Genomic DNA, 25336 nt, shown 5'->3' with positions numbered 1-25336 from the left:
ACCTGACCTATACTCTTAAGATATTCTGATAGATATCAGCCTGTGAAAGGCCGATATCAGCCAATAATATTGACCATCCAATACATCAGTCAGGCTCTACTTTTTAGGCTTTTGGCTTTAGTTTTGAGAGAAAGCTGGTCAAGATGGCAAATATCTACCAGAAACCATTACATAAACTGTTTATGTTTGTGCTGCAGCTTACGATTATTTTCATTATCGAGCAATCTCTCAAGTATTTCCCCAATAATTCAATTAGTCATTTGGTAGAAAAAAATAGTCATTGCAGTTGATGTCAAAGTCAAAGGTGTTCAGTTTTAGTGTTGTCATGATACTGGAAATTCTAACTTACGATACAATACCTTGAAAATGATTGATAATTCACATCATGTTTGATGCCATGAAGAAAAACTGAGGGGCTAACATTTTTTACTTTTATTTAAAAATAAATATAGCAAGGACAAAAGCTCGTACTGGTGAATCAATTCTCTGAAAAAAGCACTGAAACCCTTTCAAAAATTCAGAATCGATATCACCACTATTCAAGGACAACATTCATAATTTGAGAAGCTGGAACCAGAAAAGGTTTCCATTCAAGTGTTTAATGCAGATTTATTTTCTGTCAAACAACTAATCAATAAATTGACTGATCATTGCAGCTCTAACACATATATATTTATATATATATATATATATATATATATATATATATATATATATATATATATATATATATAGATAGATATATATAGATATATATAGATATATATATATATATATATATATATATATATATGAATTCTCTACCATCTACATAGTGCTGGCTATGAAATGTATTTCTGAACACAAGACCACCTGAGCGGTACTCCATGTGCATGTGAAGAAACCAGCATCTGAGCGTGTGGCGGTGAGCCCACAGTTACATGAGTCAGAGTGACATCATCCATGTTTGATATCTGTGTGCGACCAGAGCGCTTACAAGCAAACACAACAAACTACAAGCAATAAAACCAATGTCAACACAAGCCATATATGTAGAACAGTAGAGCGTACACATGCAACACGTACACAGCAGTGAGACGTCATAGCAGCCAATACACACACTATGACTGTAAACCAAGTAAAACTATCAGCCATTGGACAGTCTGAGAGCCGATATCACAGAAATGTTATAATGTCATTTTGCATCTGATTCTGCACATACTGAGCAGACATATATTCTGCAGGACTTCCCACATCTCCCGCTCTGCTACATCTCCCTCCCCCATGCTCTCTCTATCTCCTGCTATCTCTCTTTCCTTCCCCTGTCTGTATGGATCAGTCAGTGCCATCCAGCCAAGCCAGGGGGGGCTGAGGGCAGCCAACATTTAGTGCTTCTTCACCGCCTACTCCTGCAGGTTTGCACAGTAAATAAGTGTGCTTGAGTGTGCGGTCTATATCTGGATGCCTGTTCAAGTGTGTGTTATGCATAAGGTTTGTGTTTATCTTTTGCATCTTTGAATAAGGCCTGCTGCATCACCAGCTGTTCCTACGTACAGTAATTTCACATTTTATCGCAGGTTATTTATAATTCCCTGCTGTTTCTCCTCAGGATATAGTAGATTGTGTGTATAGAAATTCACCCTCATGTCCCCACATTGGTTTTACTGTTCAGATGTGTTTAATACTTCACTACTGAATAAATCCAGCAATGAAACGATAACTGCAGTGACAAAATGTCTTCTTTCTACTTGAATGCATTCAATTGAACTCAGCAGCTATGATACAAAAAACATAATGTACTGCACATCTACTCTTACGCCCCGTTCTTAATCGCTCTATATAGCTGAGCCCATGTGCTTGTATGTATAGAAATGCATCATTGTGTGTAGCGCATGTGTATGGACAAGTTTATGCGTGTGTGTAAGTGTGTGTATGAGAAGCACTGTGGGGGCGGGCAGGAGTTGTGTGAGGATGTTGGATGTCACTCTGCCAAGGAAAACACTTCAAGTGCAGGTCATCTTAAGTATACCCACACTACCATGTGAAAGTCTCCACAAAGGAAAGAAAACATCGCGCTGAATGCATGTTGCATAAGTTCGGTGATGTAGTACCAAGTTTTTCCCGAAGTAACACGATCGACTTAGAAGTGAAAGCCGATGCAGTCGCTGAATCGAGTTTGTAAAACACTGAAGCTGTCAGACTCCAAAGAGTTTGGCTTCAGTGAGTACAGTGTAGTCTCACTACTAGTATCACAGTTTTTTAAAGCAGTCGTGTTCGATACAGCACGACCTGAGTAGAGCAGCCATGTGTCTGTCAGCCTTTAGTATTCAATCTGCTGTGGTTGTAAAGTGGTTTCACAATATAGAATCGGAGGATCGGTGGTTGGGTCCCCAGCTTTTGCAGTCTACATGTGGAATTGTCCTTGAGCAACATACTGAGCTCCAAATTGTCCTAAGTGACTTGCATGGTAGCCTCTACCACCAGTGTAAGAATGGGTGAATGCTGACTTGTATTGCTAAGTGCTTTGAGTGGTCGGTAAGACTAGAGATGCACCATATACATGCAGACCATTTTACCATTTACAACATATTGTTTCAGCATGGACATCAATGTGTGCACGCACAACAGGACGTGCAATGTCAAGTAATGCAGACTGACTAACTGACGTCATGTCACAACATTTTTGCTGCATGATATTAAAGCAAAAATCGCAGGGTTCTCATTCATCCATGACTAATCTAGAAGAGAAGTCTGTCTAATTTAGTCCGACTTAAGGGTTCTTGGATGACATGCAGGCGCTGCATGCACATTGAACCTCCAATCGCAATCATTCTTGATCAATTTATCAAACGAAGCTGGGCCTACTTCAGTTCTTTGATGAAATGGAAAATCACTCAAGTCATTGTGATATATGCATGATGATAAATTATTTCCAAATAGAGCTTTTCAAGTTGTATTTTTTTTATTATGCAACATATATCACAGAAAACTAAAATAATAATCTGTACACGTGAAAAATAGTGAAACTGCAAACTGAATGCTGCAACACCTGACGGGGACTGTATGTAAGTATGTATTCTCATTTCTATTCTCAGCCCACACACACCTTTCTCTCTAACAAATATGGACCAAAAAATAATGTGTATTAGAAATGTAAAGACTTATGATCCCACCCACGCGCCCCCCCCCCCCCCCCCCCCCCCCTTGTTTCTTTGCGCGCCTGTAAAGATGCTCTTACTTTAGGTACAGTAAATCTATAAGATCACATATGAGTGCTTACAGATGTGTTCATGCAAGGGAGCACATATGACATACAGTGGCTGTCATGGAAACCAAAACGATGGCTGAACTCAGGAAATTAAAGAAAGATCCCAAAAGCCAACCAATCACCTCGGCTCTTGAGTTTTATTAAAATTTCTTCTGTGTAGTTCTTGGCTCAAGCAGGTAGTGGACAAGGCTACGTTTAAGTCAAGTATTTAAAAGAAGAAGTGCTAGGTTGTTCTGACTTCATGCAGCATCTACAGTATCTGTGCTGATGTGATTTTATTAAATCATCAGCATGATGTGATTATGAAAGGACTTTCAAAGAAGACAAAAACTTAAAATGTACAGGTGTCTTCATCACTCTGTCTAGGTTTGCAGCCTCGCTTGTTCAGCTCTTCACATTTTGATTTGGTGTCAACCTCAGTTATCAAGCCTCGCATGTTAAATTTATCTCTCTCATCCTGTCGAGTTCAGTCTCCCTCACACACACACACACACACACACACACACACACGCACACACACACACACACACACACACACACACACAGTAGTGCTGTATTTGATATATACAATATATGTTTAGCACCATGCAAAAGGAAACAAAAGATAAGAGCAGAAGGAGCTCCAGTTTTCTGTCATCGCTCAGTCACTGAGGTGTTCAGTACATCTAACAACAAAACTTCAACAACAAATCTTCAATGTGAACTGACTGAATCACGATTGTCACCGAATGAATCAGTACCTATTAGCAGAGGCGCTCCCCTGATTGGTGAATAAGAGTGACGTTGTCAGGTCAGCAGTGCCACACAGAATGTTACTTCCTCATTAAAAGCCTAATAAAAGACTGTGGAAGCCAGAAAAACAATCTCAACTGTGTTTTAAATAAAAGGCTGCTGTGCTGGTCTATTAGCATTATGTACGGTGCTGGTATTGGTTAGTTTTGTAGTGAACTGAATGTGACAGATTGGACCACAAATGATGAAACATACAACTGAACTGAAGACAGTTACTGCAGTGCATTTAAGAAGTGATGCAACCTCAGCTTAGGAAACAAAAGTGGTAAAAAGTGATTTGTTATCTCGTCCTCTAGTGTGTTAAAGTTGTGTGTTTCGAATGCACATGAGAATGAGAATCTGACGACAAACCAAAATCAAACTCAAAATTTGCATTTGTGTTTGCATTCATGGACTATTAAAGATTGAGTGCCTTACTTAAAGCACCCAATGACCACTTACAGTAGCTTACAATCACATTTCAATGCATTATAAAAATGATGTATTACAACTTTGAGAAATTTAATACACTACAATCCGTGCAAAATAGCGAGTGACTAGCAACATCATCATAAAATGATTCATAATGTACAATTGTTCTTATAAAGAGCAATCTGAATATTCATGATTGCTTACAAATATAGACACACTAGAAAGGAGTATGCTTTTAATGCATCATTATCATAATGAGTTATTATTGCTATAAAGCATTATGAATACTCATGAGTGCTTATAACTGAGATTATACAGCACTATAGGTGCATTATAACACATTACAAGTATATTCACAATGTGTTACAATGCATAAACATGGGTTCCATAGAAAGTGTTACCAGTTTTCCTGCCATTCAGGAATAATAAAGCTCTCCTGAATCTTGTGTGGATTTGATCTTAAGTCAAAATATGTCACAATCTGCAATTATGTCTTTACGTAACATTTACATTACTGAAATTAACCATATTAAAAGTATTAGCTGGACAAAACAACAAAGTGTGAGGAAAGTAACGTCATTGTGTTATTTACAGAGCCTGAGGATAAAAAAATCATTATTTCATAAATGGCCCCTTTAAGACGGCCTGTTTGACGCATGCACTGTGAACACGCTCGGCTGTTGTACTTCATCATGGCTGCACTTTCACACAGGATCCACACGAAGCTCTGACTCCCTCTATACTCTCCCTTTCTCTGCCTCTCTCTCACTCACACACACACACACACACACAAACAAACAAACAAACAAACAAACACAGTCACACTTACGCACACGTGCAGAAATACACATTCAGGATAACAAGCAGGGACAGTGCTTGTGTGAGGCACAAATGAGCAGTTACGTTAAGTGACTAAACACATACTTCTACCATCATCTCTATGGGAGTCCACAGTCCAGACGTTGCCGCTTGTGCCAGCCATTACACATACACACACACATACACACACACACACAGAGCCAACTGCTTCATCCATCACATACGTACACATTTACACTCTTATTTAAACGTGCAGCCAAAACACTGGCACATGAAGCCTAGCAGCACTCCTCATATGGAAATACATGTCATCAACTTGAACCACAGAGTATGAATGAATGAATGAATGAATGAATGAATGAATGAATAATTTATTTCGTGTCCCTCATGGAAGTATTCAGACACACTAACTTACAACAAATCAAAGATTCCAGCATGTTAGCCCATCTAGAAGCACAATACATCAACATGGCAACAGAGGCATCGTCCAACTCAACAGACCTCCACCAAATAAAAAAACATTCAGATACAGATACACAAATACAGCCCCCTGAGCACAACACACAATATCCGAATCAAATCAAAATGAAGCAAACAAAACATAATTAGGATTACTACATCAAAACAAGGACTGTGGAAAACATCAACATCCAAAACCTGTCATTCTGTGACTGTACAATATGCACTGTTGAACTGGCACAGAGCCTGAGGAGAACTACATGAGGTAAATGCTGCAGTATAAGATAGATGTATCATATGTGTTTATCTATGAGTAATCTATAATTCCTATTTTATGTGTTAACTCCTTTCTTTGTTAGCTTTATAAGCCATTAGCTAACACAATGACGTTAGCGAGTCTTCCTGGGGTCTGACGCAGAAATCACACATTTAAACATACAATTATTTACATTATATACATTCAGACAACACATTTCTTAAAAGGTCCACCATCAAGTGATCAGCAAGCAAGCAAGCAAGATGAGTCATCTCCTGTCTGTTCACACTTCAATGCAATAACTTGAAAAATATCAATATTCATTACCATGTTTTATACCACAGGGAACAACTGACACAACTTTGAGGGCATAAAATGTTTTTTAGATTTGAATTAAAAGATAAACATAACAAGGCTCGAGTATGTTAAACACAACAGCATCCATAGTCCTGTCAACTGAAACTCTGCTCTCTGATATTCCTCAGGTCTGATAGCTGTGAGGGGGATCATCTTAGCTTGACTGCTTCACTGTGATGACTTGCATGGACTCAAGTTCACTTAACTATTTCATTTCAAATCAAATATTCAGAATTAAGTTTTACTGCATTTGTTATAACAAACTGATTTGGTAAAGAGTTTTATTCTGAAATGACTCTGTAAATTACAGTAGATTTGAAGAAATTTGTCCTGGTCTAGGTGGTAAGAGATATCCCAGACAGTTGTTTGTCTCTGATGTACACTACTTGGTCAGTTAAGACAATTGTGAAGGATTTTAATCTGTTCTCTACAGGAGAGACTTTCAGTGCATTTGAAAAACATTTGTGCACATTGACTAACGCAGGTATAATCTAACCTGTTGACACTCTTAAGACAACAAGACAATATCGGCATAAATAGGCGGAAAAAGCCAGATGGAGGATATTATGGAGGCACTGTCAAAATTATCGATTATGTTATAGATGTCAGCTCAAAAAGGAAAACTTTGCTGTATTGTGTCTGATAAACTTTGACAAGAACCACTTCAATCTGGTGGATGCCTCTGAGTGGCTGGTTGTCACACTGGAGCACTTGGTGACTGTGATTGGCTGCGAGTCACTAATTTGGCACTGTGATGGTTGTTGGTATGTATCTACATCATAAATTGCTCATGTTGTGGTGCTGAGTTTGTGCATTTCAAGCCTATAACAGAACGTATAGCAAATGCAACATATACCTGTATGTATTAACCACGCTTTGCTTTGACAATGCTTTTGTCTTGTTGTGTAACTCGCCTGAGAGCTCATGGAAGTCGGTGTGAAATTGTGCGTGTGTGAACTGACTGTCAATGGAAGCTTTAGGGGATAACTGATGATATATCTGTGTGATGAGTTAATCTGCTGAGTATTTGAACCTGTGACAGGATCTTCTGCTGCCTGCTGGCCCCACAGATGGTGCTGATGAACTATAGCCAATATACCTCGAAATGCAGGAGTGTGCCAAAAAGCTAAGCATTATTCAATATGAAATGAATTCAAATGAGTGTTGCAGCACAGGAATAACTTTTAATCTGCACTGATGGCCATATAAAACAAGAGCATGGTATGTGACGCCAAGGTTTTGCATAAATGCTCAGAGGCAAGCAGGTCACAGAACAAAAAGCAAGCTTTAATGCCACTAAAGCTGTAGTCTTGTAGTGCATCATCTAAATGAAAGGCAAGTAAAAAGGCTGGCAACAAAACAGGGATAATCAACAAACAAAAAACTAAACTAGGTGCAAATAAAAACCAGTATAACACAGGCAGAAAAAGCAGGTAAAACATAACAGGAAGACAGGACCAAGGAACAGACGAGAAACACAGCAATGCAGAGATGTGTGAAGAAAACAGACGAACCAACAAAGAGTGAAGGGAAAACAGAGGCTTACAGTACGTTCATGTCAAACACATGACACACATGAACACACCGAAGTCAGAAGATCGACTTCCCAACTCAGGAAGTGGGACCATCCAAAGAGCACATGAACGCATCATTAAATGCACAGGGAGTGATTAACAGATGGAACACAGGTGAGCAGGGAAACAGACACACCAGGAAGTGGAAAGTAAAACATGACAAATGAGGGTAACCTTTCAAGATAATCAAGGAAATCACAAAACTAAAACTCAGGACCATGACAACTATCCAAAAATAGGTTTGATTAGTATTCACTCTTATAAATAGCAGCACTTCAATATAGATTTGCAAAAAAGTAAATGAAAATGAAATGAATGTAACTTGTTTCTATAAAGCCTGTCATCTCAATGAAAGAGCTGTGCTGTCTGAGTGTGTGTCATAGAAGAAAACTCAGCAACATTAGATCACATTACTGAGAGAAGACAAGCGTGCGACTGTCATTACTGCAAACAAGCTGCACTTGTTAATCTTAAACAAGCAGGACAGTTGACAATGACCATCTCTCGCCACCCTTCACCTCTTCCTGTGTGAACGACTTGTTTCTTAGCGCTCGTTGTGATACCAAATGTCAACATCAAAATCATTTTTTGTCAGAATTATCCAAATACCAGATAAGCTACTCATCTTGTAAATCCATCCGTCTTCCTACAATCCTGATATATTTTTTTCAGTCATTCATGTATGAAAAATATTATCAAACTGATTCATATTTGCTGACATAAATGCTGACATCCTCAGTTGTAACAGCATTCAAATGTGAACCTGATTCAAAACTGAGTTCACTGCTGGCAGCGAAACGACCTCTCAATAGGTTTGTGAGCGGACATTTCAGTCTTTACATGTTTGTGTCCTTTTGTCCCCAGTAAAATAAATAGCTCTGCAGCTCCGGAGTTATGCAATGACAGTGGTACGGGCAAACACTACATGATACCAGACGCAGTTCGTTGCGTGTTGCCTTACGAAGGATGAGACGTATGAATCATATTCACCATGAAAAGGTCATTGTTTTGCTCAGCTACCTTCAGCAGGAGCTGCCTGGGGTGTTGAGTCTCAGATAGATAAGTCAGAAATGACCTTAAAGCAAAGGCAGGACGGTTGCAGACTATTTGTCTGTCCCCTTGACAAGGTGGGTGTGGAGGAGACACAGTCACGTGCAGTTGTGTGTGTGCTCCTTACTATCGCGGTGAAAAATGACTAAACGAAGAAAGAGAAATAAAGGAGAGGAATGAAAGAAATGACTCGGAGATCCTGACAGGATTCGTTATCTTACGTGTATGTGTGTATATGTGCGCGCTCGCTACATCCTTTTACTCACTTGTGCCTCCTGGTGGTAGCAGGACCCCAATCTTTTGCCCTGTGTTCTGCCTGAGGAGGAAATTGCTTTCTATTTATAATGAGCTGCTGCATTTAACCAAGCCTTACTAACAAGACGGGCAGACTCGTGCTATTAAGGCCTCTGTGACTTTGCAGCATTGCTTCACAGCAGCTCTGCAGCACCTAGGCCCTGTGTGCACGCCGTGTAGCACAACCAAGCAAATAGACTCAGTATCTTTACCTCTCAGGAGTTCATGTTAACTGACAATGCGTTAAGTGAACTGTCTGCGTCCACGAGTTTAGAAGTCAGCGTGTTTGTATCGCAGGGTTTCAGTGTCTCTTTGTGTTGAAAGTTACACCCCTTCTGAATGTGTCACTGGGTAAAAAAAAACCTGCTCGCAGCCTAGTGATATAATTTGATCCTTGCTTTACACATCAGGCCTCTCAGCATCCCACCTCAGGTTTCATATCAGCCCTCGGTCCACCTGTGAGGCTGCAGAGCAGAGCGGTGTGAAATGGCACTCTTCACTACAGCTTTACCTGCTGGCTGCTACAGCAAAACTAGCTCAGCATTTTTCTCTCCAGCGCTCCTCCTGTGACTACAGCGTGAGTTCTGTAGAACAACAAGGCCAAGCTGGCACACCTGCCCTACAAAGTATTCTATTGTTCAACCTCTGCTGAAAAGGTAAAGAACGCATTATCCAGCCTCTGGTATCCGACCAGTGTTGACACTGCAGAATTAAACCAAAGTCCTGCGCAAGCAATGTAAAGACAAGGATCAGGATAAGGATCAGCAAAAACATCATATAGTGCAGTTAAAGAAGAATCCATAGAGGCAGAGAAGGCCGGTCTGCAGTTTTAAAAGTTAAGTTTGTCCTGACTTCACTGAAAGGAAGTCACTTTATGATAAATAATTTTATATCTAATCATCAGCACATCCTCTCATCTAGACTTAATGATCTTCATTAAGTGTGTGAGCTGCATCAGTGATACTGCTCAGTAGTGGTCCATCAGATAAGCAGCACACTGGTTCATACTTAGTGGGTTCATCCATAAATCCAATGTGACACTTTTAGAGGAGACTGTTACAAGGTTCAGTGATAAAGAGTTACAAATACACAGCGATGCCCCAACAGGTTCAGACATAATGAAGGCATAATTAAGAGTGTCAAAATATCCATCACACAATACACTTACAGTTCTGGTTTGCTTTATAAAGGCTGAGATGAGATTCACAATGTAGCTTCTTTCCCAGCAAGCTTAGTTATTTAGTTTGATGCCATTTGGTCATTACAAGAGCCAATATTCAAACGCTCCCACACCTTTCTCTCTGCCAGACAACCTTGGATTTGATCTGAACACATGAGAGGGTGAAGCTCTGAACATATGAACGTATATTCTGATAACGCTCTGAATTTCTTAACATAGTTACACAAAAAGGTACCAACTAGGAGGGCACCCAGTAGAGCGCATACCTCCACAGACGCCCAACAGTCCCCTTTATCTGCATCACATGGTGCTCACTCATAGACACCGACACAAAATACGCCTGATTTTTTTCATCAAAATCCATGCATTATTCCCTGAGAAATGACCAAAAATGCCTCTAAACGTTAAAGAAAGTGAGAAAGAGTTCCTAGATCCTAGATTCATCCTTTTAACTGGATCCACACCAAAAGTTAATGAGGTCTATTCTGGGCTGTTACCCATCCTCAGTGCAAGTTTTGTGGAAATCTGTTCAGTTGTTTTTGTGCAATCCTGCTGACAAACCAACCAACCAACAAATGTGGGTGAAAACATAACTTCCTTGGCGGAGGTAATAAGCACCTGTCAGTGCTACACACACGGTCCATTATCAGTGTGGGGCATACATTAGAAAGTGGCATCCTTCATTGAGAGCTGTAAAGCTCAACAGTCATTTATAACACTATGACGCTGCTCTTTGGCTGAGAGTATCTTCTTTTAACTTTTATGTGTAGGATTTAGTGGCATGTAGCTGTATGGTTACACATGCAACCAATGAATTACTCCTTGCCCTCGCCATCACCTACGGTGGCTGCTAAAAACGTGGGTCCTAGATGGGTCCTAGCAGGTCCTTCCAGCCCTCGCTCCCTTTGTATTATAAACCTCATTCCAAGGCAACAAAAACAGCGATTCGTAGTTTCAGGTGATTATACACTAATGAAAATACAATTGAGAAAATTATATTCCATTTCTGCCAATAGATCCTCCTAAATCCCCATAAATCTTACACACTAGACCTTTTAAAAAAGCCTCACATTTATGCTCTGTAGTAAAATATTTATTTGGCAATAAATGTTATATTGTATAACGATAGAATGTAAAAAAAACTTTGTATTCAAGCAAAGTAAAAATGAACCAATGTGACTATTACTACCCTGATAACAATTCTGATCCACAAACTGAGAGAACCAACGCATAACAAGATAACAACAAAATATTATCTTTGTTATCTAATCTAAAATCAACAAACCTCTCAGTAAACAGAATGAAATAACACTGAAGTCATGAGTATGTTGTTCGAAATGATCTGCCCCCTCAAGCGGTTGCCAGTTTGTTGCACTAGCTAATGTTGCTATTGCTAGCCAATGTTAACGTTGCTTACGCTAGCTAAGTTTAGTATTGCAAACGCAAGCTAACTATAACGTTGCTACGCGAGCTAACGTTAACATTGCTAACACTAGCTAGTGCTGAGCGCATACTGTACAACACGACATTTTTATGTTCTTTTTCCACACTCTTGATCACTGATGAAACACAGATACCACGTAATACCAATGCCGTTATACTACTGACACGCAAACCCTGCTAGAAGCTGGAACCAATCGTCAGAATTCTTACACAGACATAAACAAAACAATAATTTGGACCCAACAAACATTTATCAATATGACCTTGAATGTAATGTAGCCAACTAGATAGCTATGCTAAGTGGACGAATTATTATCATTTCCTTGGGTTACGTATGTAAACAGTACAACGTAGGTTGTAGCAAACAGCATGGTGGATGAGGAGCTTGAGCCAAAAAAAGATCTATATGTAAAGCAGCATTGTTTGGTAATGGGGCAAATGGAGAAATGTAAAGGCTATTTAAAGCCTGGTTATAGTCTACAGGGCATTTCAAAACAGAGAAATAAGATCGCAATTTAGATTAAATCACTCAGCCCACGTACATTTTTGGTATCATTAGCCGTCTGTAATTGTTAATATCAGCATAGATATAGAGTAATTTGGTATTAGCAGTAGCTTGAAATTAGTTCATCACAAAAAAGGACTGAAAAGAAAACTATATTTAGTCTAATGCTGATTGGTCATGTCTGGCTGATACAGTACGTGATTCACTTATTAAGGTCAGTTTGAGTGCTGATAATAAGTCGGATTGGAGCGTCTGTACAACAAAGACAGAAAGAAAGCTGTGATGTGTGTAACTATTCCAGTCCAGCAAGTGCACAATCATTTTGCACACTTAAATCTATAAGTATAGTCTTTAAACTTGATTGTTGCTGTATTTATAGTCACACAAGGGGAGAATATGCACAAATGTCTGAGCAGTCCAACCAGCCTCACAGCATTGTGCACATTTTCTTCAAGCTGCCAATCCAATTCTTTCAAACTTCACTCCTGAACTAACTGATCTGAACAGTCCTGTATGTTCTGCAATACTGTATCAGACACTGTAACGTCCCAGATGGCCCACTTTCCTCTGATGCACCACCGCTGTGTAAACAAACACCCTGAGGTCACCCTCCAGGAGGTCAAACTGAGAAGCAGAACACCTGACTTCTCTAAAGTAGTCCAGACACACTTTTAACCGGAGCTGTATCTTATCTTTGCGCAGTGGGTTCAGCAGTGTAACACACAGAAAAACACTCCCGCCGGTCTTTTAACAGCTTTACTTTACGGCTGGTAGCCTTTCTCTAACGTCAGACGAGGCTTTCAAGAACATTCAAACGTCTGCAGACACGCTGTATAAGCTGCTCATGAATCATTAAGCTCTCCAGCTAAATTCTGCTCATGTAAGGAGCACTTTCTGCGTGTTTGTCTGGCTTGTGGAGAGTGCACTCACCCTCAGCTGTGGAACAATGCTTACAACACTACATCACCCATAATTCATCACACAGACATAAATGCACAAGGTACACAGAGTGGTGCAATGACGAGAAAATTCTAAAAATAGAAAGCCGAATAAAACCTCTGTACAGGGAAACTATGACATGATGAAGCACCGATGAGGATAGTTGTCAAAGTGTTTCTCTGTGTAGGCACAGCAGATACTTCAAATCTGCATGATGAAGCAATATGCTGAAGACGCAATCTGCACGCAACGTCTTACTGTCTCTGCAACGTGTCTGATTATATCTTCACCTCTAAAGAACGACTCAATCAAACTTGGCCAAGCGAAAGATGATGAAGTAGTTACACATTTCATTGTATCTTCAAACTGTTTAAGAAATAAAGCAGAAGACAGCAACAACAGACACAAGATGTATCTTGTTCTTGTAGCAAAAAACATATTTATCAATTTTACAGACACTCTATTCAAGCCAGACAGACTTGTCAAAAGTCTTGCAGAGTGATTCAAGTGTGTCTTTGACTGCAGCTACTGAGTGTGAGTCACAGCATGGATTATAATGACATACAGACTACTCACCAGGTCGTGGTTTGTGGAGTTGGAATCATCTTCAGGGAAGGGGACGTAGACAGCTAAGGCCATACAATTGGCAAAAATAGCAATTAATATAAAGATATCAAATGGCCTGAGAGAGGAGGTTAAGGAAAACACGGCAGAAAATGATGCAACATAGAAAGAAGAATGATAAACAATACAAAATGTACATGTGAAATCCCCGCTCTGAGGTTATATTGTAACATAAACTATTCACGTGAAAGCTGGATTTTTCAATGAATTGAGTTTTTATTTTCTGTATGGTTTTGTTTGACTTTGCTGCTATTTAAACCATGCCATTGTTTTTGATTGATTGTATACTAGATCGCTGGTTCCCTACCTGGGCATTTAAGGGTCGAGAGGATACATTAAAGGTTTTGCAATGTTATTTGTTAATGACTGGCTAATTTTGCTTCTTCAAATCACTACAAAGTATTGGAGTAAAATAGTATTTAAAAGGCCTAATTACCCTTTGATTGACCTGGTTTGAATCCATAGATATATGTCAGCTGTGAGGAGGGGTCAAAAGTAGACAAAGCTTTGATTTAAGGGAAGCTAAAAAAGGTTGGGCATCTGCAGATTCATCAGAGCGTTAAACTGAAACTGAGAGAGAACTGCCATCCTAAAAGTGATCCATGAACTAAAGAACTAAATCTTGCAAGATATACCGAAAACAAACGTTTTACAAGGGGATGACAAAATGTCCTCATAATGGGAAATGTATATCATCCGCTATTTATAGGCTATAGTGAATTACAGCCAATAAAAAGAGCCGATAATAAAAAACAAAATGTTTTGATTGTTTAATCGAAGCAGTCCAATGCAGTAGATGGTGGTTTGGACCTTTAAAGCCCCCCTCCAGTGTATTTTCACATTTATATGATATTTCTTTTTTTTCCTGACAATGTTGATGAGCCACGCTCTTTTGACAAATAACATAATATCTTGCTCAAATTTGAAAAATGTAAGATGTTGCTAAAATGGCAGTCATCTAATCTGGCAGTGATGCATCATCCTCCAAGCTTGGCTTATGTGGGTTATAAGAGTAGCGTGGCTCCTTTAAGAAGAGAGCAGTGTGTAGAGTGTGTGGTTGTGCGGCACACAGCAACGGTGCTCGGAGCAGACCGGTGTTAGATAAATCGGAGCAGAGGGAAAGTTTAGCAGTGAAGTTGTCTAGCAGCAGTACATGTACAGTACAGCTTACAGTTGGACCTTGAATAAACTCTGCAGCTCCTCAATACACAAGAAGAACTTATGTCAGAGTCACCACTATTGCCATCCCTGCAAATATCCATGCTATCGCTGTCCATGCCAATGATGCTGATCTTGAGAGAACAGCATTCGGGTTGTGATGGAAACAGATTTTGCCAAATATTAACCACGCCCCTATTCTCTGTTTGAGGATGGTTTGTGATCCACCTATAAACAGAAGATGGAGAAGAAGCACAAGCGCAGTGAAACGCTGCTGTCGCACTCATGACGTCAAACAGCTGCACCTGGGTAGAGCCACGCAGTGAGAGCTAGACATGTTCGCCAGAGTGGACATTTTTTTTTACAGTTTTAGAGGAAGACAGCGTGATGGCAGTTTGCAACACACTGCACACAAGGAGAGAAGGGATTAAGTCCACGAGTTTTAACACAACAAACCATCAATCTATCTCTTTCTTACCCATAGGGTTGCATACTGTAAGCTACAGGTCGTGAACTGAAATTATCAGTTATCTTCATTTGGTCATGAAAAGCAGGTAATTACCAGTTACCAGTATTGACTGAAAAATATCCATATCCTGCATCCCTAGTAGCCTACACTGTTCAGTACAGTAACAATGGCACAGTGACTGTAGCATGACTTTATACGATTTGTAAAATGTCATACTGCAGACACTAAAACAAATTCACATTCTTATTCATCTCTGATAAAATATTCCAGCTGTCAGAAATAAACACACCAGTGTTGCACTGTTGCATGCAGAACAATCTGAGACTCCTGTTCTGACCACAGCTGCATTTCCCAAAGTGTACCGGCAGTAAATCCCTATTGACTTCTTTTTTTTTTTCCAAACAAACACACAAAGGTGGATTATGAAATGTATCTTTGTGATTCACATTCAACAATCTCCTTTATAACATCTGATGGCTTTTGTGATAACAGCATCTGCTTATAAGCTGCAACAAACCCACCGGCCTGCACACAGCTGCGTTGTACCAGCACTGAGTCTCGTAACCAGTCAGTATTTTAGGATTCAGTGATTTTCGTTTAATCTTTTGTGAGGGAAACATGTTTCTGTACCTCAGGTTAACATCATTTTCTGACTGGGACCCAGAAGAACGCATCTAAAATATATCAACCACAGTGTAGTCATCTATATGCGATAGACTGGTTCTTGAAAACGCTTCACATCATGCTTCAGCTGGCGTCTATTACAGCTATAAATAACACGCTGACTTGTAGAATTCAAAAACAGGCAGGCGACGTCTAAACTAAGAGTTATTTTTTTCTCTTTTTTTTTTGTCGGCTTTCAGTAGCTTGAGTCTGATTACCTTGAAAAGCACTATATGAAATCACCTGATGTGGCAGTCACATAATTACCACAGCCAGGATCTACACACACAGAGGAGCCGTGCACAAGTAGGGCTGCAACTAATGATCATTATCATTATTGAATAATGTGGCAATTATTTTTAACAACTAATCTATAAATCATTCTATTCTTTAAAAGGTCAGAAAATAGTGAAACACAGTTTCCCAGCACCTGCAGTGACGTCAAATGGCGTCTTTTAATGTCTTGTTTTGTCTGACCGACAACCCAAAACCTAAATATAATAAATTTACACTAATATAGCACGAAAAAAGGGGAAAAATCTCACATTTTACAAGAGAAAGTTGAGTGCTTTTCCTTGATAAATTACTCAAATGATTAATAGATGATCAAAACAGTTATCGATCGACTAATAGATTAATCAAGTAATTGGTTCAGCTCCATAAACAAGTATTGATCTTAACGTCTCAGCCCTGAGACATGCGCCCAGCACCACCGCATGTAAAGGATACTTCCACTCCACCAGGCTGATGCAGGCCCTGCGTATGGGGTTGTTGAGGTTGAGGCAGAACAGGGCCCTCGGTGGCCTGCTGTTGGCGTTACTGCCCTGTTTCTTGCTTTTGGCATACTGCTGCCGCTTCTTCTGTGCCAACGCACCTACCGGGATGGTAGTGGACGTTGGGGCAGGCAGGGCCGGAGGAGCAGGTGGTGCCGCAGGGGCTGGGGCTGGAGCTGGAGCCGGGGCTGGGACCACAGCAGGGGTGGAGGCGGGAGGGGCCTCTGGGGCCGCAGGGGCTGGGTCTGGGGTGGGCCCGTTGGCGCTCATGGTGCGGGCGTGGCTCTGTGAGGAGCATCCAGCAGCATGGATCTGCCAGGGTAGACAGGGAGGCTAAAGAAGGGCAGAGTGGTCTGACCAATGAGCTGGCACGTCACCAGGGGGAGCGACTCTGGTGCTGCTGGCATAATTTGCCTCTGAGAAGGAAAAAAGAGGTGACATTTAACACACATTATGTCTAATAAAAAAAAACAATAATTTATTCAGCCTTTAAGTGAGAGCAGAGCACATTACACCTGTGCCCTGACGCACATATGCACTAGAAAAGACTTTAAGGTCTTCTGGACCTGGTGAAAAGCTTCTGTCAGGTTATTACCTCCACCAGGGAGGTTATGTTTTCACCTGTGTCTGTTTGTTTGTCAGCAGGATAAACACATAAACTACAGAACAGATTTCCATGAAACTTGGATGGAGGATGGGTCTCAGCCAGAACGACCCCATTAACTCACGGTGCGAATCAGGATAAAGGGTCGGATCCAGGATATTTTTCTCAGTGTTTTATTAACATTGCGACACAGGGTGTTTTTTGACAATTTAGCTAAGCAAATTCTCGACTTGATTTAAGTAATTTTCCTGATGGTTATGTCAGGGTATTGCAGTATGGGACACGTGTGTGCAAGCGTGTAGTGGACTTTAAATGAGCTTCATGAAAAATATGCAGCAGTGGCACATTCCCTCATGTTTGTCTTTATTTACACCACTGAATAATGGCCTGGCTTCAATCCCCCCTTACCACTGCTGCGATCTCGCCTTCCAAAAAGTTTGATTTTCTCTTTTGATCCCTCTCTATTCCTGACTAAACCCTCATTTGTGCTGCGTTATGTAAGAGGAAATCACAAGGCAGGTGCTGTCAATTCAAGTTGATTTGAGATTTATAGATAACAGGTGCGTAACTAACAAACAGGATTCTTAGAGCCAGCTTGAGTCGTCATGAATCAAACGTAAGCACATTGTCAAAAATGATCTTAAGACTAAGTTCAAGTATAAATCTGTTGCCCTTGGTGAGCTTAAATTATGGTTAAGCAGTTATAGGTGGTTTCAAATTTAGAGTGATAGAGGGGTATTGAGTTTGTTATTGGATTAGGCTTGACTGACTTAAAAGGAAACGTTGATATTCTCAAGTCAATTCAACAACTGGTGAAGCTGTTTTTAGTTTTTATGTCCATACATGCTTGAATGGGCTTCCCAATGATGTGAGATGTTTCCAGTCTCTCGTCACTTAAAAAAAAATGTTTTAAAACACTTTTCTTCTGTTGCCATGTATTAATGTGCAATATATTGCATGTGACTGAATAATGGATATGAGTCTTTATCTCTTTCCTCTTCAACTTCTTGTATAGCTGAGTATGAAATGTGCTGTATAAACAAAGCTTGCCTTGCCTGAATGGTCTCCAATGTCATCTCTTTGTCCAAGATAAGAACTGATCATCCACCTCATCCAACTCGAATATTTCTGCTTTTACAGCCGTCTGTTGTGCTGTAGAGCTGCACTGGGCAGGTATAAATGGTAAATGGACTTGCATTTATATAGCGCTTTTCCAGTCTACTGACTGCTCAAAGCACTTTTCACATTCATACACTGATGGCAGAGGCTGCCATGCAAGGTGCCAGCCTGCTCATCAGGAGCAATTTGGGGTTCAGTATCTTGTCCTATGATGCTTTGACATGCAGCCAGGGGAGCTGGGGATTTGAACCAGCGACCTACTGATTACCGGATGACCTGCTCTACCTCCTCAGCTACAGCCGCCCAAAATATACTGTATAGTAGATGCTGCAAATGGTTTCAAGGGCAGTCAGTGAAGTATAAAGGAATATACAGAACATACTGGCCTGCAATTGATGCTTTAGGCCATACGAGAACTTTTTAGTTCACCCGGAATTATGACAGCGAGGACATTAAGTCACACACACCAACAAAGTGCCAAAGATGGCAGAATAAAGCCTTGGACAACATGTTGAACTGCGCTCGTCTCCTGAAGGATAAGGAAGTGCTTTGCCCTCAATGTGATTCTATAAATGTGAAATGCTTCTGGTTTATGTCTCAGGATGAACTGTACTGAAGCTGAGGCTCTTTGTTGGCCTGGCTCTCTAAAGTCTTAATTTAGCACAACAAAATGTCCAGAATGTCCTGAACCTGAACATATTTTGGGAGGAGTGAAGGCAGAAGATGTGCAGCTCCAACCAAAACACACACACACACACACACACACACACACACACACTGAGCTGTAAATTCAGAGCTGCCACTCTCAGACATCACTTGGTCACATCAGCTGTGTAAGTCCTTGAACTGCGAGCAGGCCCCGAGGAAGAAACAGAAAAAGGTCACATTGCAGTGATGCTCCAAGAAGAATTAATCTTCATATTGCACAGAAAAATGTGATACGAGTGTTACTGTGATGTAACAGTGCACATCTTTGTGGTGGATTCAGGCTGCCTGCCTGCCTCTCTGCATCTCCTTTGTGCTGCGATGCTGCCTTCATGTAGCCGAGGCTAGTGCGAGCTGTGTGTGAACAATGCGTATGTTAAATGCGCTTATTCTGGAATATTAATTTGCGCTGCTGCATCGACAGCGTCGACCGTGTGCAGCCGTGATGAACATGAACACTGACATTTCCATGAGCGATTCGTGACAAAATAACCCTCATCAAGAGTCCTCACATTTCTCCTTGGACACCATCAAGGTAGGAGATGGTGAAAATCCCCCCCCCCCCCAAAAAAAAAAAAAAAAATGATGAGAGATGACAGGCTGACTCCGGGCGCTCGTAGTGAAAATTGAGCAGCGCACAGCAGTCAGATGATCTGCTCAGCAGAAACAGCTGTTATTAGGCTACAACAAACCTCAACCAGGCTCCTCTTACACTACAGTGGACAGTCCACATGACCAGAGCCCACCTCAGTCTGTGGGAGAGGAACCAGCCTGCCATCTGCCCATGCTCTGTTAAAATCTATTTAAATGTACTGTTCATGGTGAATCTCCTCTCAATCCACCAAACATGAGCGCGTCGACAGCAAAGTGCCCATTAATAACTGCTGTCCTCTGACAATAAAGAAAACGGCTTCATCATCACTGCCTGCATGCAGGAAAACGCAGCTAGGCTAAGAGGCTAACTTCAGTTTGTGGAGCTCAAACCGCACCGTGCGCTACCTTTTCTGAAGACTTGGTGGCTCAGCCGCGGTCCTCTCCGCTCGCTAACACGGCTCCAGTGCTTCGGAGGCTGAAAAACGCAGGTCCGGTGTCAAACGGCGGGTTAAAATTCATCGGCTCCGCGAGCAGGAGGGACACATCAAGCCTGTGCATTAATTAAGCTCTTCCATGGTGATGATCGCGGAGAGCTGGAGACAGGAGAGTGCGCACCAGACAACAGAGCATCCTCGTCCGCTGCCTGCTTATCGTCACGGCGCCAGTGAACAGTGAAACGAGTGCACATCAGAGAGCAAGCTCTCCTCCTCCTGGCCCCGACTCTCCTCCTGCTGCTGCTGCTGCTGCTGCTGCTGCACAAGAGCCTGCTCACATCAAATACTGGGTGCCATGTCCCCGATGTTTAACCTGCTCCAATAGAAGGTGACACCTTCCAAACAGGGTGTCACATGCAGCATCCATTAATCACGTGAAGGTCATGAGATGACTGGTGAGGAGACTGGAACCAGTGGGGTTTTTTTTTAGGCTACTAAAGATGGGAAATAGTGAAACACATGTTTAGCAACTAATTAAATATAAATTGCACCTTAAAGGAAAGGTTCACTCAAAAATGAAAATGCAGTTACTAGCTTCTCATCTTCATGCAGATGGAAAGACAGGTCAAGTTTTATAGTCCACAAAACATTTCTGGAGCTTCACAGGAAAAAACTGTGTTGCAGCATTCTCAACTCAACTGAAGTAGCTGGGGACTAACTTACCGTTAGTAAAACAACCATTTAAAAAAAAAAAACAGCTCCAAAAGTGGCTCCATACAGCTCATCCAGCGTAGTCTCCAGAAGCCTTGGATCCCAATTTCAATCGAAAAGACGTTATTTACTCTCTCTTTAAAGCTGAAATCCCTCATCGTAGCTGCTAAGCTAAAGGTGTTAGCGTGCATCCCGTCTGGATGCACCAGCTTGACCACACAGCGAGGGTATAAATGAGGTTTTTTCAAATCAATTCTGGATCTTGGGGCCTCCGCAGACTTTCATTACACCAGATGAGCTGTATAGAGCCATTTCATGTTTGCTTGTTTATTTTCAGTTAGTTTTTTACGTTTTAAATCAAGTCCCCATCTAATTCAGTTGCTTCGGAGAATGCTGCAACGCTATTTAGCTGTGAAGCTCCAGAAATGTTTTGCGGACTATGAAACTTCCTCCGTCTTTCCATCAGCATGAGGGCGAGGAGATAATGATGAAATTTCAGTTTTGGGTGAACTTATCCTTTAGGGCTTTTCTCGGGTTCATCAATCAGCTACTGATGCTTTATAGGTCACTTATGAGACATTAATAAGAGCAAATTTTGGGTTGTGAAGTCGTGAGTTCATTTGAGGTTGCAACAGTCACAAATGTTGACAGGGCATTTATAACTCCTCATGTGTTCCTCACTTTCTGATAAGCCATCAGGTTTGTGGTTATACATATTAACAGATCACTAATAAGGGGCTTTAAACATCAAATCTGCAGTTGTAAGTTGTCAATAAATTGACTCTTTGTAGTACTTCTTTGTTTCATCATTTATTAGGTGCAACCTGTGAACTCTTTCATAAAGGGTTGCCATATAATGTGGTAGCAAATATGTCTGAAACACCAAAGATAAAATAAAATCTAGCAGCCCAGTGATGCCACTCTTGATGTTCAGACTCCTGCTCAGTTAATCACAATATAATCGAAATCGCAACGTGGCCAAGTGCAATATCCAAATCGCAAGAGGCTGCAACTTTGGTGAAAAATGTGTGAAAAAACAGCTTTATTAAGAACTACTGTAGATAGTTGATATCTGTCAAAAAAATCACAGTATATTTTTTCTTTTTTAGCATATCGTGCAGCCCCAATTTGCCAAAAAATGCCCTGTCACCTTAGGAGGGTATGTGGGTGAGCATGTTTGCTCTAAAATGACAGCACTGGGAGATTCTGGGGGTCAGTCCTTGCTGGCAGAGAGTATGTGAGCAGAGTGGAGCCTCAGCAATTTACACTCCCTGATGAAAGCCATATGTAATCCCTCAGCTCCCAAACACAACAGGTCTCCTGTTATCACTGCACTCACACTCAGCACAGAGTGAGAGAAACCTGTTGCACTTTGTTCTGGAGACAGTGTGATTAATCCTGCCAGTCAGCTTTTGAATTTTAAACAGTGGGGAAAGCCCCAACCCTCACCCAACTAAACCCTTACCCTAACCCTAAAGCAAAAGCTGCACATGTGTAGTCATGTCTGCCATAAAATATTTTATTACTGCGGTGGCTTGGTCAGAGGCTGTATTTTCAGCCTGTATTTTACAAATCCAAGGCAATTACATATTTGTCTGTGACTTGAGCACCAAGGACAGTACAATAGATTTATCAATACAAAACACAGTTAATAGGCCTCTGATGTTGGTTTGGTGTGTCTGGAACCTTCAAATCTTTGTTTCCGACCATGGCACGCACAAAGACTACAGCGATGACCAACCAACTCATACATCCTGCACCTGCGTGAGAGGAAACACCCCTCCATACCACCAGGGGGCAGTAATCTGTGTTCATCATTCAAAGAGGGAAATCGTAAGACTCGGGATTGCTGACATACATACAGTTGTTATAATACAGCAGCTTTTTTTAACACCTTTAACGCTAATATAGCTACTTCTTATCAATAATATGTCTGATAAAAAGTTGCAAATGTAACTGGGAAGGAGGCGGAGACGAAAAATAAGGAGAAACCGCGCTAAATGATTGAAATCATGGATACTACTCCATAAATCAGAGGGAGGCTGCAGATTTAGGGCTTTTCACACTTCATATTCTTAGCCCCTCTTCACACACAGATAATTAACTCAGGGTTAACCTAAGCCCAGGGCTAAACTATTCATGCTGCACCTCTACTAGCCCTGGGTTAGTCACAAGTGCTTTGAAGTTAAGATGAACATTTTAGAGTGTTTTCTTACTACTTCTTTTATCTTTAGCCCTGTTTCACACTGGCACCTCTTAGCCCCGGGCTTAGTTGATTTTCTGGGACCCTAGGCTAAAGTCAGGGTTAGACCACTTAGGAAAGTGCCAGTGCTCCCTTAGCCTGGGACTAAGCACAGTGTGAAACACACTTTTTGTGCGATATTCCTCTGTAGTTTAATCACCACGAGCGCCACTTTTCACATTATTTTCACATTATCATTTGGTATATTGTTATAATAAAAACATCACTATAGCTGCTTTAAAAAAAAAACATTCATTCTGTGTCCCCAACCTATATGATGGATATAATGAAGGTCACATAAATGAGGTGTCATCACCCAGTTACAAATCATCGCTGTAATGATGTTCGTGACTGTCCTGCCAAAGTCAGTGAAAATGTGTCGTTTCCTCTGACAATATGTTGCCCTCCTTCAAGTTGCTCCCTTTTGAACTACATTTCCCTTTTGCCTCCAGTGCATGTGTTCGTGATGAGAAAGTAAGTCAACACCACCCTGCCTGATCTAGTTGTAACACACACACGTCTCTCCTGTTACAGCTGGTCTTTATGAGCAAGCAGATTCTGGAATATTCTAGATTTATGTAAATGAAAACAAAACTACACATCTACTTTTATACTTTATCTTAAAAAACGTTGTACAGAATGAATTTGAGACTCTAAAATAATTTTATTTCATAGCAGCTTTTGGTCTTTCGGTCAGTTTACAATATCTCTATTCATTTTAGAGAGTGCTTTCCATACAATACTGCACAGAAATACACTGTCAGTGCCTTTACTGTTAAGATCTGTAACTCTGTGAAATAATAAATTATCAGCCCAACTCATTATCTTCTGGGGTTGGCTGTGTAAAAGGCATGACCTTTTCAGCCAACACTGTCAGCATTGTTTTAACGTAAAAGCTGCTTATTTGTAAGTAAAAAGGCAGCATGGTAAATGCAGCAGCACTTTTACGTCCATCACGCATATACAGTTACACATTAATCCCACCCTTATGAAAAACTAATGGCCATATGATAGCTTTGACCCACAGAAGACCCTTCAAAAACTCTTCACTGGGTTTTATTTTCAGTCAATTGTTATGTGATTAAGCCTCTTTAGTAACACCAGAACTGATGAAACAGCAAGTGATTTAAAAGTTGAAGTATGATAATTAATGGTTTTATCCAAGAGGCTTTTCCTTTCACTACACAAGGCTTTCATTAATATCCACAACCTCAGCATAAAACAGAAACTGATGTTTTAGTTGCAGCTGGCTCAAATGACCACAGTTCAGTTCTACTGAGCTATTGTTGTCAGTGTTGTAAAAAAAAAAAAATAGAAAATCCTACCTGCCAGAGTAGAACAGCTGAGCCAAGGCCTCTGCTTCACCTACATGTCCCAGCTGACAACAAGGAGCAGAGAACACTCATCTTCTTCCCTGGCGGGCTGGTCAGTGAGTGAACGGCAGCAGTGTTTGGTGAGAGGTGAAGTACGACAGGATGAGTAGGAGGAGGAGGAGGAGGAGGAAGAGGAGGAGGAGGCTCGCCGTATCAACTTACCTGTCTGCCCAGGATAATGGTTTCTCCTTGAATCGTCTTGAATTATTCACCTGTGTGTGTGTGTGTGTGTGTGTGTGTGTGTGTGTGTGTGTGTGTGTATGCCCGTATGCCCGTATGTTGCTGGTTATTGGGTGGCTGTGTGTGTCAGTTGGTAGAAAATGGTTTGACTGGATTTTTCAACATTTTTGCCAGTTTATATATTAAATGTAATCCTATAATAATCCTCCAGTGTGTTACAGTATATAGGTTCTTGTGCATGTTAAAAATCCTGAAAGTTAAAGAGGTTCAAATCTGCACCGCTAGAAGCTCCTCTCTCCCACAGAAAACACACCTTCTTTAATTCTGTGACTTTGTGACATCACACAACGTCACCATGTCG

The 25336-nt window shown here is 40.9% G+C and overlaps 1 protein-coding gene across 1 annotated transcript in view; it reads right to left on the bottom strand.

The window, feature by feature from the left end:
- cacna1da (calcium channel, voltage-dependent, L type, alpha 1D subunit, a) overlaps window positions 1-17283 on the bottom strand; it is a 66964-nt gene extending 49681 nt beyond the window's left edge. The window contains exons 1-2 of the mRNA XM_073467837.1: window positions 16970-17283; window positions 13903-14008 (exon numbers count right to left, since the gene is read on the bottom strand). Of these exons, the coding sequence (XP_073323938.1) occupies window positions 13903-14008; window positions 16970-17283 (420 nt within the window). The remainder of the gene's footprint in view (window positions 1-13902; window positions 14009-16969) is intronic.
- Between the last annotated feature and the right edge of the window lie 8053 nt (window positions 17284-25336).

Source organism: Pagrus major, chromosome 6 (assembly GCF_040436345.1).
Source record: "Pagrus major chromosome 6, Pma_NU_1.0".
NCBI classification, from domain to species: Eukaryota; Metazoa; Chordata; class Actinopteri; order Spariformes; family Sparidae; genus Pagrus; species Pagrus major.
Note: the sequence above shows the minus strand (reverse complement) of the source record. Positions and strands in the feature narration are given on the sequence as shown.